This window comes from Phyllostomus discolor, chromosome 7, assembly GCF_004126475.2.
Source record: "Phyllostomus discolor isolate MPI-MPIP mPhyDis1 chromosome 7, mPhyDis1.pri.v3, whole genome shotgun sequence".
NCBI classification, from domain to species: domain Eukaryota; kingdom Metazoa; phylum Chordata; class Mammalia; order Chiroptera; family Phyllostomidae; genus Phyllostomus; species Phyllostomus discolor.
In genome coordinates, this window is record NC_040909.2 from 107,578,998 (window position 1) to 107,597,468 (window position 18,471).

The window sequence follows — 18,471 nt, forward strand, 5'->3', positions numbered from 1 at the left end:
CTTTTCTAGTTTTTCATTCAGCTGGTGCACAACCTATCTCTTTTGCATCTTTGATAATTATATTCATTATATATTTATTACATACAAAATTACTAAAATAGATCTAAATTAGATACTTGAATCTAAATCATGTTACTATTATATGTATATATTTAGAAAGACTAGAATATCAGTTTTATATCTATATTTGCATATTTTAACTGTGCTTTTCATCACTAACAGTTTAGCAATTTTTATCAGTTTTGATATTAGGTATCAAAACAATTAAAATATATTGTAACCTTAACCAGCAAGAGCTATTTGAGCTGTATTTATAATTCTCTGGTATAAACAAAAACCTCAACCAAAAATTTCTCCCTGTACTACAAGAAATATTAAGCACTAAATATTTAATCAAATATACATAACTTGGTAAGAATGTTATCCTACAGATCTACTAAATTAATGCAATTTAAATTAAATATTATAAGGAATATTATAAGTGGTATTTCATACCACTTCACAGTTTTTAAAGCCCTTTGATGTGTATATTTAAAAACTTACAAAGTCCAAGGGAATTAAGATTATCATCAAAAACAAGTATAGTTTGTTATCATTCTATTCCTTACTGCTAAAAATAACCAAAAAGCAATTTTGTATCTGTTTTCCATTTCAAAGTACAGAAATAAAATTATAAACATGAACTGTAGCCCCTATTATCATTTGTGATCAATAATTTGCCAAGGCAAGACCAAATGCCAGTTGAGTGACAGAGAGAAAATAATGATCCATCCTTTCACAGTGAAGGGAAGACAGCAAGAAAGCTTCACTGAGAAGATGCACCTTGAGCAGAGTTCTAAACGGTGAATAGTTCACTACACAAATTGAGTAGTTCAGTGTAGCTGGAACTTGAACTGAATGCCAAGCACGGAAACACAAGGCTGTGAACTGGGCCAGACGGGCAGAAGACAAAGGACGAGGATGCTCGTCCCTGAAAGCTCAGGCTGTATCTTGTAGGTCAGTCTCCCGAACACCGGTCCTTCATGACTACTGTCACAACTTTTGCCATATGTTATTATTTATTATTTATCTTCAAATCATCACTTTTAATTTAGACTTATTTGAAAACTTCCTGGGCTTCATTTATCTGTGAAACCAGAAGTTAAATGTGCTTTGTTCCCCTAATAATACATTAGCTAAAATATGCTACTATCAAAATTAAAAAACAAGGCTTGCTTGTCTATACTTAAAATGACCCCACACACCACCAGTGCGGTGCATATCACACACCGGCAAACAGTGCTCTCACTTCTGAAAGTCTGAATGATTTTAAGCAAGGGAATGCCACGTTCAAAACTGTTTTCAGAAATATCAAGCTGGTGGAGATAAGCAGAATGGATTTAAAGAGCATGAGAAGCAGATACACAAATTAAGAGTCACTACAATAATCCAGATAAAATATAATTTTATCACATCAGTTACCACAGATGCTACAGTGGAGTGCTAGAAAAAATTAGGAATCAAATTATATTTAAAAGGTCAAAAAAATTAAAATTGTGGGACTGATTAGATTTAGAAGATGAAAGAGAAGAAATCAAAGATGATTCCCAAGCGAACTGAGATAAGATCTCCAAAGAGAAGAGCAAATCTGAGAGAGAACGAGTCTAAACAATTTCCTGGAGACAGCATTCCCTTAAACTATCACCATTCAAGAGGTTCTTAGAGTTTGGGGTAATTGACATTCCCAAATCCCTATTAAATGATCAATTTAAAAATTAAGGGCCTACATCAACAACAAAACAACCTTGTCTGGGTGGCTCAGTTGCCTGGAGCATCCTTCTGTCCACCAAAAGGTTGCAGGTTCCATCCCCAGTCAGGGCCCATGTGGTAAGCAACCCATTTACATTTCTGTGTCTCTCTCTGAAACCAATAGACATACCCTCGTGTAAGGATTAAAAAGAAAAAGATAAAAGAACTGGAAGGAAATATACCAAGATGTTGGCAGGGACATTTGATTCTTATTTCCTGAGTTGTTGTTGTCATTGTTTGTTTTTTGATGTGGAGGGGTGGCCTTCTATCATATCTTTAAGAGAGAATACTAGAATTCTTTTTTTTTTAAAGATTTTATTTATTTATTTTTAGAGATGGAAGGGAGGGAGAAAGAGAGAGAGAAAGAAACATCAATGTGTGGTTGCTGGGGGCTGTGGCCTGCAACCCAGGCATGTGCCCTGACTGGGAATCGAACCTGCAATGCTTTGGTTCTCAGCCGGTGCTCAATCCACTGAGCTACGCCAGCCAGGGCCTGAGAATACTAGAATTCTTAAACAGAAAACTCAATATAAAAGGAGAGAGATCCTTTTTTATTTTTTTTTGGAGTAGAGGTGAGATAAGAAGAAAACCTTTTTCTAAAATTGTCACAAGGGGAATTAAGGCTTCTTCCACTTTGTACGCATACCCCTTTATCATACTAGTAGTGAGATCTTATTGTACCACATTAAGGTCGACTGCATTTATTTGTTTCTTCAAATAGAGGGTGAGGACTATGGTCCTGACTCCTGTATGTCCGGCTCCTAGCAAGATGGCTAACACATACATGAAGAACCACTCTTGGAATAAATGAACACAGTAAGCATCACTCACCATTCCAACTAAATTTAAGATGGACCCTCTGAGAATCATTATAATCAGGCTTTCCCTAGAAAACCATTATATTACAGACTAAATCAAAACTCAGATTAGACTCAACAAATGATTTATTTGCCCACCTCATTCCCATCACACATTCATAAAGGAATATGATTCCCTCTTTCTGATGCGGTCGAAGATGATGTACCAGGTGAGGATCTGTCACAACATCCACAACAGGGAAACAGTTCTTGTTGAACAACCACTGATGATCACTGCCAGGTCGTGGCATAACAAGAGAATCTTAAGAAAAAGATAAAACTATAATTACAAATGAGTTGTAATTTCCCTTTATTAGCAACAACATTCTCTTGCTTTACTCATAAGATAGAAAGAACTGTTTGTGATTATTTTTGGCAAAAAAAAAAAAAACCACAAAGCTTCAAATTTAGTAATACTAGTGCTAAGCAAGAGTACAAAATTTAAAAATAAAATCTCATGTATTATTGATGTAAGATTTCCTGCAAATAGTTTTCCAAACTTCATATACTCAAAGTGCTCTGAAACCACTGAAATTCTCTATTGTCTATTAAGAAATTCACTAAGCCATGACATGTAATAGTTCAGTACTCAAAGCAAAGAGAACTATTTCCAACAAAAAGCATAAGTTGGAACTCTGCCAAGATATGCTTGCTAATGCTCACAGCTTCTTATCCGGGAAAGGCTCCCTGAATTTAACACAAAGGCTCCCTTTATGTTCAGTACTGTACACACTAACAATGGCCACTGCTATTAATCAGAAGAATTGAGAATTTTCCCTTGACTTCACCACCATCATTTGCTTCAAGTTAATTACTATATTCATGAATGTCAATCTTATGAATCTTTGCAAAGCAGCAGGAAGTAACCATAGAATAATAATGTAATTCTTTAGAAATATGCTAATACAATTTAAAAGATTTATTAAAATACCAAAAATAAAAAATCAAATACAACTAGATAGCAAGTCTCAACTGATAAATCTGATGTTATATAATAAATTCATCAAAATTATTTTTTAATATATTTATATGTCTACATCATGGTTAAAAATAAAGTAAATTTTTAAAAGGAGACAAATGAAAAGAAAAAGAGAGAAAGACAGGAGATGAGGCAGGAAGATAAAAAATAGGTTCCTGTAGTTTAAATAAATATCCATCAGTGAGGAAATAGATGGTCACAGGAATGAAAGTTTAGTTGTGTTGACCATTAACAGTTACTCAGAGAAAAGTTTTCTGTGGATCTTCCTAGGCTTCTGAGCAAGTAAAAAGAATTCTCATTTTTGAGGTTCATTCCTGACAGGTAGGGGATTAGGGAGTGAAAATGGAAAACTCAGCCCTTGGCTTTCCTCTATATCCCAGCAGCAAAGCAAGAGGACATTCCTTGTGGATTTCCAACCAAAAAAAGAAAGAAAGAAAATGGCCCCATTTATTCTATCTTTTAAAAAGGACAAAGGGACCCTGGCTGGTGTGGCTCAGTAGACTGAGCACTGGACTGCGAAGCAAAGGGTCACCAGTTTGATTCCCAGTCAGAGCACATTCCTGGGTTGCAGGCCAAATCCCCAGCCGAGAGTGCGGAGAGGCAACCACACATTGATGTTTCTCTCCCTCTCCTTCTCCCTCCCTTCCCCTCTGTCTAAAAATAAATAAGTAAAATATTTTTAAAAAGAAAAAAGGACAAAGGGGAAAAAGGAGAAGATGAAGAGCTATACTGCTCAAGCCAGAAGGACTGTGTGTAGTCACCTAACACAGTGCCTGCCTTTACAGTAAATCAACCATGATGATGGGATACCAGTTCGAAATCTAAGATGCCCCTCTACCTTCACAGTGAGGCATCATTTAATGCTAACAAAACCTCTCATGCTTTAGTTTTATGTCTACAACCTATTTCTACCCTTGGCATGATAAAATAAATGAGAATGATCAATTATATATCATTTATACATGTACACATATAAATTATTACAATAAAGTTCTTCATTCACTCAGTCAACAAATATTTATTGTATACAGTATCTACCAGGCACACTGAGTCTCTAAGGTACAATAGCCACTAGAACCTACATTTTACCCAGGAGCAGGAAAACATTAGCGAGGGAAGCAACTACCCCAAGAGGTCAAAGAACCGGTTAGTTCAGTAGTAAAACCAGGACTCTAACTCACGTCTCTAAATAAGCATTCTTGTTCATCCCCCACCGCCCTCTATTATGTAACAGGAAAGTAAAGTAAAGAAGGAAGCTTGTTAAAAGAGCAGGTATGACAAAATATTTTAGATAAAGAAAAAATCCAGAAGCATAAACTTCCACTGTCTATACTTCCACTCAGTCTCAGTAAGCTGATATAAAGGTGGGAATTTTTAAGTTGGGGTTTTTATGCCAACAATTACGCCAACAATTACTTGAATTTAGATTAGTTAGTTCATCTTTCTGGGTCTCACCTTCCAAAGTAATTGATCTAAGTGATCTCAAAGGCCCCTTTATTTCAAAAACTCTGTTTTCATTAATACTTGCAAAAAGGGAAAATAATTAAGGTACTTTATTCACTTTCATTTTACTACTGTTATGAAAAAAGCCTACTCTACCCTCCGACTACTCCACTAAGTATAATTCAGATTTACCTGTCTGTCTCCTCCCCACATGAGAAGCTCTAATGAGTTTTAACCCTCTGGGCCTGTTACAAAAAGATACTCAAGAAACACTTGTTAAGTGGATAACCACATTTTATAAATAAATAAACAAAAAAGATTTTAAAAAACAGGCTGTTTCATTTTTTAGTGTGATTTTTAATTAAATTCACTAATGTCCAAATTAACTGATTAAACTAAATTCTCACTAGTGAAATGTGAGTTCTTTATATGACATCTTAATATTTTAATGATAACACATGTAATGAAGACACAGTCTTCAAAATGGAAGTATAAAAAACATAATCCTGACTGATAAATTTACTAATTTTCCCCTGACTAAATGTCAGACTTTATCCAAAATCATACACATGTAATTATGTGTGTATACATCTATAATTTGCATATTTTCCTTCAATGCATGTACAGAATTTTGATTACTGTTTCCTGGAATTGTGAATTTACTTATAAAACAATTCTCAAACTATATATTATTATTCAACATCAGCATTACCCCTTAATCAGACCATAGATCTGACAAATAATATATACTTCTACCTGAAAATATTACTCTAAGATTTTATTTATTTATTGTATTTTTAAAGAGAGGTGAGGAAGGGAGATAGGGAGAGAAACTCCATGTGCAAGAGAAGCATGAATTGGTTGCCTCTTGCACGCCCCCAACCAGGGACCTGGTCCACAGACCAGGCACGTGCCCTGACCCAGAATCCAACAGGCAGACCAACCTTTCGGTTTACAGATCAACACCCAGCCACTGAGCCATGACAGTCAGGGCTCACCTGACAACTTCATAAGAATATTTCAACTTTAAATTCATACACCAAAAATCTTTTGACAGGAAAAACAGAATATTCAAACTATTTTTAAAATCTTACTTGGGGCATGTGGGTCATGTCGTGGTTTGCAATTTTGAAAACTGTTCTGCCTATTCTCCTTTGAACCTGGTTTATAGACACTTTTCAAAGGGTTAGAGAAGCACTTCTTGGCCGCTTGAGAAGAACTCGATATGGCAGGACTTGCTCCTCCAAGCTGGAAACATCTGCCACTGCTGAAATCATCTGGGGAGATCACACCCATGACTTCTATTTCTTTTCCACCAATCATCATTGTATGGCCCTCTTCAATCTTTTCAAGCTCTTTGAATTTATATCCAGTGCCTTTAAATTGAGAACAAAAAAAGTTAATTTAATTTACTGACACTCTACGATGGCAATCAATGATACCATAGTCACCTTCTTATAACTGTACAGAATGAAAACTGCTTTGAATCCAAACAGCCTTGTACAACCCATCAGCCAGAATGAAAATAAAATTTATCATTTTGGGGAAGAAAAAAGACAAAAAACACTAAGATACCAGAGAAAATAAATAACTATAAACATTAGCCAAGATTTAGAGAATGCAAGTATTTTTTTAATTGTTGAAAATAAAGCCTCCTGTATGTACTCTTATAGGTTTACCATCTCTGTACAAAATCAAGACAAGAAAAGAGTTTAGTTGCTAGACAGACCCTCCTTCCTTGGTAACAAAACAGAGAAACACCATGACATCCCTATTTCCACTCACAAAAGCTGGAAGTGTGAAGGACAACTAGTGATAAAAGCATCTGCTACCACAACCATTTACACACTGTTCTGCATGAGATAGGGAGGTTAAAACACAGCTGTGGCAAGAGACCACTGATCATTTGAGATCTAGCTCTGAGTAAAAAGTGGGATATTTTAATATATCAAGCTTGTTTGAACCCTTATTAATTCAATAGACATCATTAAGTGTTGCCATGTGTAAGATGCTGAATGTAGATGAGCAAGTCAGAGTTTGCTCAAAATGAGCCCATTAACCAGACAGCTATTGATGAAGTTTTAGACTCCTGTGCCTGTCCACATTAAATACATAGTTACTGCGTGATTACAGCGGGACAAGAACTGTGGCAGGGGTGTCCAACCTATTGGTATCTCTGGGCCACACTGGAAGAAGAGTTGTCTTGAGCCACACATTAAATACACAAACACTAATGAAAACTGCTGAGCAAAAAAAAGGTAAATTTAAAAGCAGATTTACCACTTTGTGTTGGGCCACACTCATAGCCATTCTGGGCCACATGCGGCCCACGGGCTGGGGGTTGGACACCCCTGGCAGACAACAAACTTTTTTAAAACTCTAAAAAATACAACACGTTTTAGAAAGTATGGCCTTTTTAAGCTAGCTGGAAATTGCCATAATTTGCCCTATTAAAACTGGGCTAAAGCTTATTATCTGTACCAACTGGTAACTTATATATATTCCTAAATGATTTATAATGGTATACTTTTTAATTTTAATGTTCCAATATAGGAAAAAATTAGTTAGCTGGTGTTCTTAAATGCCAAAGACCAATTGCTCTACACCCAGAACTATCTTAATTCAACCATAGTCTTGACTTCTCCACATTAGTGAATATTACATGTTTATCTTCATTTACAGTAGCCCCCCTTTTCCATGGAGGTTATGCTCCAAGACCCCCTCTGGTTGCTTAAAACCATGCATAGTACCAAGCCCTATATATACTATGTTTTTATCTATATATACATACCTCCTATAAAATTTAATTTATAAATTAGGTATAGTAAGAAATTAACAATAACTAATAACTAGAACTACCATATTTTTCGGATTATAAGATGTGCTCCCTCCAACCCTGTTTGGGAGGAATAATGGTTGTTAATGCTGCTGTTGAGTTCTGTTTACATTTACATTGGTGAAATATTATGTTATTTATGTTAGTAAATATTTTACCACATTTTTTGCTTCAAATTTTTTTCTTCCTCTAAAACCTGGGTGCATCTTATGGTCCAAAAAGTACAGTATAATAAATATATTGTAATTAAAGTTATGTGCATGTGGCCTCTTTCTCTCTCAAAATATTATATTATATTCACCCTTCTTTTTGTGATGATGTAAGATGATAAAATGCCTTATTAAGCCAAGAACTTCTACCTTTTCACTTAAAGAAAGCATCTACCCTCTTGTGCTTTGAGGTCATTGTTAAGTATATAAGGGTCACTTTAAAATAAGCACAACTGTACCTGCAAGGCCTAGGGGACTACTAAGGGACTAAAGGTGGGTAGCATATACATCAAGGATACTCTGGACAAAACGATGGTTCACGTCCTGGACAAGACAGAACACGACAGCACAGGAGTTCGTCATACTACTCAGAGCAGTGCACAATTTAAAACTTATAAACCGTTTATTTCTGGAGCTTTCCATTTACGGATAATATTTTCAAACCATGGTTGACCAGGGGTAACTGAACCTCAGAAAGTGAAAACAAGGATAAGGGGGGACTGTAGAATCCAATTATATTCATCCCTTGGTATCCGTGGGGGATTGGCTCCAGCACCCTCTCCCCCTGCTCCCTGCCCAAGATACCAAAATCTGTAGATGCTCAAGTCCCTTATATAAAATGGTACAGTATTTTCATATAACCTAGCATGCAGGCTACAGCAAGGCATTCCTACACATCACTTCATTCACGTGGATTCAGCACAGGACCTGACACATGGCAAATTCAAGTTCTGCTTTTTGGAACTTTCTGGGACTTTTTTTTCCCCAAACATTTTTGATCCAAAATTGGTTAAATCCAGGGATACAAAACCCACAGATACAGAAGGGCAACTGTACTGCTAATCTCAGTATGGAAATAGGAGATAAGAATAAAATTAATTTTGAGGCATCTCTAGAAATCTCTTAACTCTAGGATCTCTCATTTCACCTTTGATCCGTAGTGATAACTTTCTCAAACATCTTTAAATCTCTAGACAGTTTTCTTCAAACTCCCGAACTTTGTTTCCCACACTGTTTTCTCTGGGTACTGTGTAAAAATGGCCAGTTGAGCCTGACTACATCATCACAAGCTATCAGCCACTGCAGCACTGCAGCCCTCGGTGCTGGAGTTTCCCAGTGTCTATCCCCATAATAACAGTATTTAAATACTGTATATCCACTTTATTTAAAAGAAAAACTGCCTTAATTACAAGCCAAAACTTGCATGATTAACTTGAGGTTGATATATTAGTGTTTTAAATTAAGCAACCAAATCTTATGTTTGAACATTTTCATTGTGAAAGCCAATCAAATCATCTTTAATATCTAAATCGGTGGTTCTCAACCACTGCTGGATATTAGAATCACCTGGAAACCTGAAATATACATATGCTCAGTCCCTCTCCCCATCCTTCAGGCCAAATAAATCACAGCCTCAGAGGTCACAGCCTAAGCACTGGTATTTTTTAAAAGCACCTTACGTGACTCTAACTTGTATACATAAGGCAAAAAACACTGTTTTAAACCTAATTTGCACTTTTTGCTACTTGCAACTAAAACATCATTATATTATGAACCATACATACACAAAATCATGTCTAGAATAATTTATAGGTAAGAGATATTCTGGGTAATTTTGATAATTTTTACCTCTCTAGTTGGCTTTCGAATCTGACTAAAAAGCATGAACGAGTTCTCCAAAATTCCAGCCCCTATCTCTCTGAACTAACACCATGCAATGAATGTGTGCTACAATTTTTTTAATTCCTCTAAACGCTGAGCAACACTGGAGATAGTTGTTCAAAATTCAAAAACATCTGTTGCAGATACCGTAGTTTTCCTTCAACTCTTGTCACTGCCAATGGCCTTCATATACTACATTCATGAAACGTTGAACCACTTTTAATCCTCTCCTGCCTGTGTGCCTTTGCATGTGCTATTTCCTCTTATAGGTGTCCTTTGCTCATGCCCAACACAAAACTATTCATCCTTCAAATACCACCTTACATAATTACACCTACAAAGTTTTCCCCTAGTCTCCTAGGCAAACATAAATGGTTGTTACATATATAATCCTACTGCACTTAGTAAAATTTTCATTGAAACAATTATCGTATTGCTTCCTAATTATCATTTACATTGGCCAGCCCACTAAACTATAAATGATAATCATCTTCAAATGTTTACTCTTAGCACAGTGCTTGATACATAGCAGTTACTAAAAATGATAAACTATGAAATTTTTAAATGAATGAATAAACATGTAGAACAGATTTTATAATTATGGGTCACACTCAAAATGAACATTAAGAATCAATGCAAAAAACCATGGTGGGTGTGAGGCATTCTGAATCTGTGGGCTAATCTGTATTAGTACAAATCCTGCTGACAACATTTTACAGTAGAAATAATGGCAACCTCCGATTTAAAGGTATAATCTAGGTCATGTCTCACCATTACCTCCTTGCTTTTCTCAAAACTTTATTTGACATTATTGAAATTAGATTCCATTCCTCTCCTGATATCAACACCTTTTAAACTTTTAATCACTTAGCATTCTGCAAAGAAAAAGCAGGGGGCGGTGGGGGAGTGGACCAAGACAAATTGCTTAATCTCAGAAAAATGCCAAACAGTATATACCTGGTTGACCATTTGATTTTTTTAAAAGATTCTATTTATTTGTTTATTTGTTTGCTTATTTTAGAGAGGAGAAGGGAGCGAGAAAAAGAGGAAGAGGAAACATCAGTCCCCAACCAGAGACCTGGCCTGAAAGCCAGGCATGTGCCCTGACGGGTGCCCAAGAGGGGGCCTTTCAGTTTGCAGGACAACGTCTAACCCACTGAGCCACACCAACCAGGGCTGACCATTTGATTTTTTGAGAAAATCAGTGTTTGGAGAAAAATGAAACAATGAGATAGGAATTTCTTCACTGAGCTAGCATACATAAGACTAAATATTATGAGATAATTTTATGTTTATGAGCTAATTTAGACATAAAAGTCAATTAAAGAACATCTTAATCTATCCCTTTATAAAACCCAGTTAGATTTCAATTATGTAACCAGAGATATAGCCTAATTTTAGGCCAAATCACAAACATTAAATAATATCACAATACCTCTTCCAATGTCTTTGCCTTCTAAGTCCTTTAATGTAAATGAATTTCCTTTGACAATAAGAACAGCATCACCTTCCCACTTTTTGTGTTTTTTCTTTGAAGCCTTACACCAAACAACAGTGAAATATTGAACCAGACTATCAGGTTCCACTTCTTGTTCCTTAGGCACTGTTATTTCTTTAGGGGCTGAATAAGCTAGAATACAAAAATAAAATAGAAACCACATTACTACAGATCACTTTAATACTTAAAAGTAAGGTCAAACAAAAAAATACACAAGAAAATCAGATTGTAGTCAAATTATGTAATATGATTTGACCCTATCATGTTAGCATTTTATAAACTGAGAAATTCAAATGTCTGGTGCTGGCATTACCATGAGTGCAATGAATATAATTTTTTTAAGCAGTGTTTTTTTCTTTTTTAAGATTTTATTTATTTATTTATTTATTTATTTAGAGAAAGAGGAAAGGGGGGAGAAAGAAAGGGAGAGAAGCATCAATGTGTGATTGCCTCTGCATGCCCCCTACTGGGGAACTGGCCTGTAGCCCAGGCCTGTGCCCTGACTGGGAATCAAACCTGTAACCCTTTGGTTCATAGGCCTGCATTCAATCCACTGAGCTACACCAGCTGGGGCTGAATATAAATTTTTTATCTCAAAATCATATAAACTCAGTTGAGGTAGAATAACATAATAATCACTGCAAGCATTTTAAAACTCTAGGGATTAAAAATAACATTTCAAAATCACTGGGAAAATATCTGAAATCACACATTTGAACAACTGATTTCATTAACAGTGACACAAGTCAAGAAAACTAAAATAAGATCACAGAGTTGTCTGAAAAATATCTGCAGTTTCTTCAAAAACAAGCAAATGTCAAACAGCAAAGTAGCAATGAGACTAAACTTTATGAAAATACTTTTGTGTCCGAGTTACAGAGGACTCAGGCTGGGCCACTGATTCTAAGAATTCAGTAGTATATAATCAAGAACTTAAAAAGTTCCTTCTTACAAAAGCCTGTACTTTTCTCAAAGACACTTCCAGAATCACTTTATAAAAACACATCCTATTTATCTAGACCTACTGTGGTGATAACTTCATAATACATATATAAAACATTACATTGTACGACTGAAATTAGTATGTCAATTATACCTCAATTTAAAAACTGCCAAGCCAAATATATGTATATGAGGGGGACCCAAAAGAACAAAATTATCTTCTGGAGGGTGGGCCCCTTGTAGTAGAGGATTACCCCCCTCCCCACCCCAAGGTGAGTGTTCCTAGGAACCTATCTGTTTCAGTGTACCAACCGACGTTGTTGTGAGAGGCTGCATTCAGCTTCAGTGAATTTCGTTTTTGAAGATTTTTTCAATGCACTTACACATTTCATGATGGGTGATTTATGGGCTCACCTGCCCACACCCTGCTGAGTGTTCAGCCGTTTTTGACCAAAAAAAAACCTGGCATGACCCCTGTGCCCCACCCTCCCTATTCACCATATCTTGCCCTGAGGGACTTTTATTGATTCCCCAGTTGAACCAGATGAAAAAAAGTCCTCAAAGGGAAATGTCTCACCAATATGGAAGAGGTCAAACAAACAAACAAAAAACGGCAGAAGCACTCAAAGGCATCAATATCAACAAGTTCAAAAACTGTTTTGAGCAGTGGGAAAAATGTCTTGGTAGGTGTATTACATCAAATACAAAGTACTTTGAAGGTGACTAAAGTTTAGACATGTAAGAATAAATACACAATGTTTTATAAGTAGATTCCATTTTTTGGGGAGGGCTCCCCTCGTATGATTGAAGAGGTAATTTTATACCATGTGATTCTAACAATATATGACATTCTGGAAAAGGCATAACTTTGGAGACAGTAAAAAAGGTCCGTGATTGCTAGGGGTGAAGAAGGCATGAATAGGTGGAGTATAGAGTATTTTTAAGACAACGGAAATACTGTGTCAGTAGCAGCTGTTTATTTTGGGGTGGTGAGTAAAGTCAGACTTTTTCTACTATAATTATGTATAAAAAATGGTGACTAAAGTTAAAACATGTAAGAATGAATACACTATAAATAATTCTGGCTTTGGGGGTGTTCCCGTGTGTGTGTGCGCGTGTGTGTGAGTCCCACATACTCAAACAGTCTAAAACAGAAAATTCTCCAGCAACTGCACAACAGGGAAACTGATGTTTGATGACAGAAACCAAAAAGTGCTTGCTGCCTCTGGAGCTGGGGGATTGAATGGAAAAGGACAGGAGAGAAGAACTTGTTCTGAATGTATACAATTGACAAAAAAAATCACGGATAATTTTCTGACTACTACATTTTACTGAAATAAGTTATATACCTCAACTTTTAAAGATAAAACAAAAAATAAGCATAATAGGTTGAAAGACATGAGCATGATATGCTAAACCTGTAGTGTCGTGAAGCAGGAACACTATAGCATATCTACTGATTCAAGCACACTTTGTGATATACAAAACCTCCCCCTGGTCTGCCTTACTTCCTCTGTTTTCCCCTTGCCATTACAGTTAAAACACCAGCTTCCCCAAGAGAGATAACTGACCAGCCCCATACTGAGTCCTTGCTCCTGTTTCCCACTTAACTTGCACGCTGGATTTTCAGTGGTGAGATAACAGGCATTCTAGTTATCGCAAAATCTCATTGCCCCATGCCCTGTATCTTTTACCAAATACACACTTGATTCCAGAAAACTCAAAATAATAGAATTTACAAAACAAAAGCTAAATAATTACCTTTTTAAAATGCACCATTTACTTAAATAGGAAAAGAAAAAAACACTGAGATCAGGAATAAGACAAGGATGCCCCCTTTTACCACTTCTAATCAACAATGTCCTGGAAGCCCTACCCACTGCAATAAGGCAATAAAAACAAAAACCATAAACACAAAAAGCATAAACATCAGGAAGGAAGAAATTAGACTGTACTTATGTGCAAATAAGATTATTTACATAGAAATGTGACGTGGATCCCAGCACCTGGGGTCCGAGGCATTGTGGATGAGACACCAGGCAACTTCACATGGACTACTGAGTCCTGTGGAGGAAAAGGGAGGGTGTGGCTTCTCTCTCAAGAGGAGAGCACCCTGACCCTTGTCTTGACAAGCTTTTATTGGGTTCAATTTGCACAGGAATAAAGCTCATCAATCACTGTCAGGCAGAAATGATTAAACAATAGATAACATTCAAAGAACTCTGAGGGCTTATTCTGAGTCAGGGTCAGATAGTTAAAAGGCCATAAAACTTTGGGGAACAAACTCACCTCCTGCTTAGTCCCTTGTTATTTAAATTGAGGGTATTAACAAATTAGGTTTCATAGGATCTTATGTATTCCTTCTTAGGCCTGATCACCCTAGGGAACCTGCCCTTTCCAGCACAGGGAGGCACCCACCTCCAGCATTGTTTTAGGCTTAAGTCAGGCAGGGGAAGTAAGGCAGCCAAGAGATTAGGAGACTTCTCGAAGACAGAATGAGGACTCAGGCTATGTTGAAGCCGAGGGGTGAGGGTCCATCACCCCCTTTTTCTATAGCCCCCCCCAGTCCTTCCCTGGGGGCCCCCCATGATCGTGCCTGTCTTAGAGTCATCCTTCCTTGAGGAATCTTACCTGTCATTGGCTAACCAATCAAGCATTGGGGGCCAGGTAGGGTGAAGTAAAAGGAGCAGAGGCAGCGCCCCTACCAGGGAGATAAACTTTGTTTCCTCAATGATTTATAGTCCCAAGGTCACTCACTCAGCCTTAGCCATGGGGTTGGGGGGAGGGGGGGGAGGGGTTATAGCTCCTGAAACCAGGCAGGGCAGTTCCCAACAGAAATGCCCAGGAAATCTACGAACTAATGACTAAAACTAATAAACCATACTTAGCAGGGTCACGGGTTGCAAGGTTCATAAGTAAAAAATCAATTGTATTCATACACTCTAATAAGAAATAATTGAAAAATTAAATTTTTAAAAGTTTGTTCACAGTAGCTCCAAAAAACCACAAATGAAATGCTTAAGAAAATATCTAACAAAAGGTATCTAAATCTTCTACACTGAAAATTAAAAAGCTTTGCTGAAAGAAATTAGCAAAGATCTAAATATATAAAGTTCATATTTCATGGATTGAAACTTTCAACTTTAAAAAAGAAATTTTCCCCAAAATGATTCCTTAAAGAACACAATACTGATCAAATCCCGGGATGCTTTTTGGTAGAAATTAACAAGCAGATTCTAAAATTTATATGAAATGTAAAGAACCTAGACAGCCAAAACAATCTTTAAAAAGAACAAAGCTGGAAAACTTATCCCATCTGATTTCTAGGTTTGCTATCACACGACAATAATGAACACAGTTTGGTACAGGCAAAAGGGAAAAAAGACATACAGGTCAGTGCAGGAGGAGAGAGGGCCAAAATATGGACTGGCACGTGTATACATGGTCAACTAATACTCAGCAAAGCTGGTGAAGCAAATTCATTGGGGAAAAGAAAGCCTTTTCAACAAATGTTGACAAGTTAACTGTATATCCATATGGAAAAAGATGAACATCAAGAATTAACTCACCTGTATACAAAAATTAACTTGAAACAGATCACAAACCTAAATGTAAAGTCGTTTTACAAATCTGTGCAGGAAACCATAGGAGAAAATACAGGTGACCCTGAACAACACAGGTTTAAACTGCGCAGGTGCAAAAACACACAGATTCTTTCAATAAATACTGTAAATGTATTTTGTCTTGCTTATGACTTTCTTAATAACATTTTATTTCTCTACCTTACTTTACTGTAAGAAAATAGCATAAAACACATATAACATACAAAATATGTGTTAATCGACTATGTTATCAGTAAAGCTTCTAGTCAACAGTAAGTTACCAGTAGTTAAGTTTTGAAGGGGTCAGAAGTTATACTCGGATTTTCAACTGTGTGGAGGAGTTGGCAATCCTAATTCCGTGTTGTCTGAGGGTCAACTGTACCTGTAACCTTGAAGTAAGCAAAGATTTCTTAGCCAGAATACAAATGTACAATACAAACATCCACAAGGATGATTAGAATTAAAAAAGTCAGATAATAACAAGTGTGGTGAGAATATGGAGAAATTGGAAACTTCATACACTGCTGGTGGGACTATCAAATGGTGCAGCCACTGTGGAAAACATTCTTGCAGTTCTTCATATTAAATAGTTACCATACAACACAGCAATTCCACTCCTAGGTATATGCCCAAGAAAAATAAAAACATATTCACATAAAAACTTGTACATGAATATTAACAGCAGGATTACCTGTAATAGCCCAAAGGCAGAAACAACCCAAATGTCCATTCAATTGACAAATGGACAAACTAAATGTGGTATAGCCATACAATGGAATATTACTTGGCCATAAATAAGGAATAAAGTACTAACGTATGCTACAACATAGATGAACCTTGAAAACATTGTAAGTAGTCAGTCACAAAAGGCCACATATGATATGATTCCATTCATATGAAATGTCCAGAACAGGGAAATCTATAGAGACAGAAAGATTAGTGGTTGTCTTAGGACTGGGGGTTGAGGGTAGGAGTAGAGGGAAGGAGGGGGCAATGTGAAAGCTATATACAGGGTTTCTTTGAAGTGCTGACAGTGTTCTAAAATTGCCTGTAGTGATAGTTGCACATACATGTGAAAATACTAAAAACCATGAATTATATACTTCATTCAATAAAATTACATGGTATATAAATAATATCTCAATAAAACTGTTTAAACACACACACACACACACACACACACAACACCTTATGCCCACTAGGCTGACTAATAGCAAAGACACCTGACCATACCAAGTGTTAGCAAAGATGTAAAGCCATAAAAAATATCATGCATTTTGCTGGAAGGAATGTGTAAACAGTACGAACACTTTGGAAAGCAGCTTGGCGTCCTCTTAAAAAGTTAAACATATACCTACTATAACCAGTCATTCTACTGAAGATATCTACCAAACAGAAGAAAAAATCTAACTCCACACAAATAAAATTTGTACATCTTCAAGCCAAGAAACCAATCTCCCAACACCCTAAAAAAATCCATCATGACTACTGGAATTTAGATAATCCATATCTCTTTTTTTAATTTATTTTTAGAGAGAGAGGAAGAGAAGGAGAGAAACATGAATGTGTGGTTGCCTCTAGTGCATCCCCCTACGGGGGACCTGGCCTGCAACCCAGGCATGTGCCCTGACTGGGAATTGAACCGCGACCCTTTGGTTTGCAGGCCGGTGCTCAATCTGCTGAGCCACACTAGCCAGGGATAATCCATATCTTCATCATTGACATTCATGGATTTATAGAATGAGTCTTGATTATCTCCCAACAATAAGTTATTGTCAGAACTATCATATTTTTCCGAAGAAAACAACTGATTCATATACAGCCAAAATCAACTGTGTCCAGAATGCATGGCCCAATGAACTTCTTATCAGTCCCTGAATGGATTCAAGCTGCTGTAGCCTCGAGCACAAGCCAAGCATCCTCATCTCTAAACCACTGTACCATTGTAAGGTCTTCCCAATAGGTCCACTGAGATGTTCTCCTGCCACTTCTATTCCCTAATACTATTCCAGATTTACTATATTTTATGTTTTTTCATATAAATGGTCATACACCTATCTTGCTGAAAATCCGGTAGTCTTCATGGTCTTAAAGAAAACATGCTAGTTCCAGTCCAAGGATCTTCCACTTCTCTCCCTCCCACGTATTCTACAAATTAACTTCTATTTACGCTTCTGGACAGTTTAAATTTCCCTGATTGCCAAACTAGATCGAGTTGCCTTGTTACCTCAGCATTATCTCAGCAATTATTTATGTGACAAGGTATTTAAGGTGCCTAAACTATAAAGTCCTGAGAAGAGGGTGTTTTGACAGTATTCATCACCATATTCCCAGAACAATAGATACTCTTCAAAGCTGCCATTCTGAATCCAGGTACATTTTTATTTCATGTTTATAAAAATATTTAATTCAAAGAGAATAATCTTAAAAGTAATTTTTGTAGAGAAAATAACCTTCAGAAATTAACTTTTAACTCATCTCCATTATTATCTATTTTTATTTTCATTACAATGAATTATTACCTTCAAGATTATTTTTCAAGTAGACTTTACAAAAAGGTTTAACCCATCGGCCACTTTTTTATGTATCATATTTTATGACTACAGTTTTGTTAAAATAAGTTTTCTTTTATAGCCATAATTTCTACCAAACGCA

The 18,471-nt window shown here is 36.4% G+C and overlaps 1 protein-coding gene across 4 annotated transcripts in view; it reads right to left on the reverse strand.

Moving 5' to 3' along the window:
• Nucleotides 1-18,471, reverse strand: part of RAD54B (RAD54 homolog B) — a 77,633-nt gene that overhangs the window by 22,904 nt on the left and 36,258 nt on the right. For all 4 annotated transcript variants that reach the window (XM_028533956.2, XM_036031253.1, XM_036031256.1 and 1 more), the window contains exons 4-6: nucleotides 11,210-11,404; nucleotides 6,162-6,443; nucleotides 2,745-2,907 (exon numbers count right to left, since the gene is read on the reverse strand). In XM_028533956.2, the coding sequence (XP_028389757.1) occupies nucleotides 2,745-2,907; nucleotides 6,162-6,443; nucleotides 11,210-11,404 (640 nt within the window). The remainder of the gene's footprint in view (nucleotides 1-2,744; nucleotides 2,908-6,161; nucleotides 6,444-11,209; nucleotides 11,405-18,471) is intronic.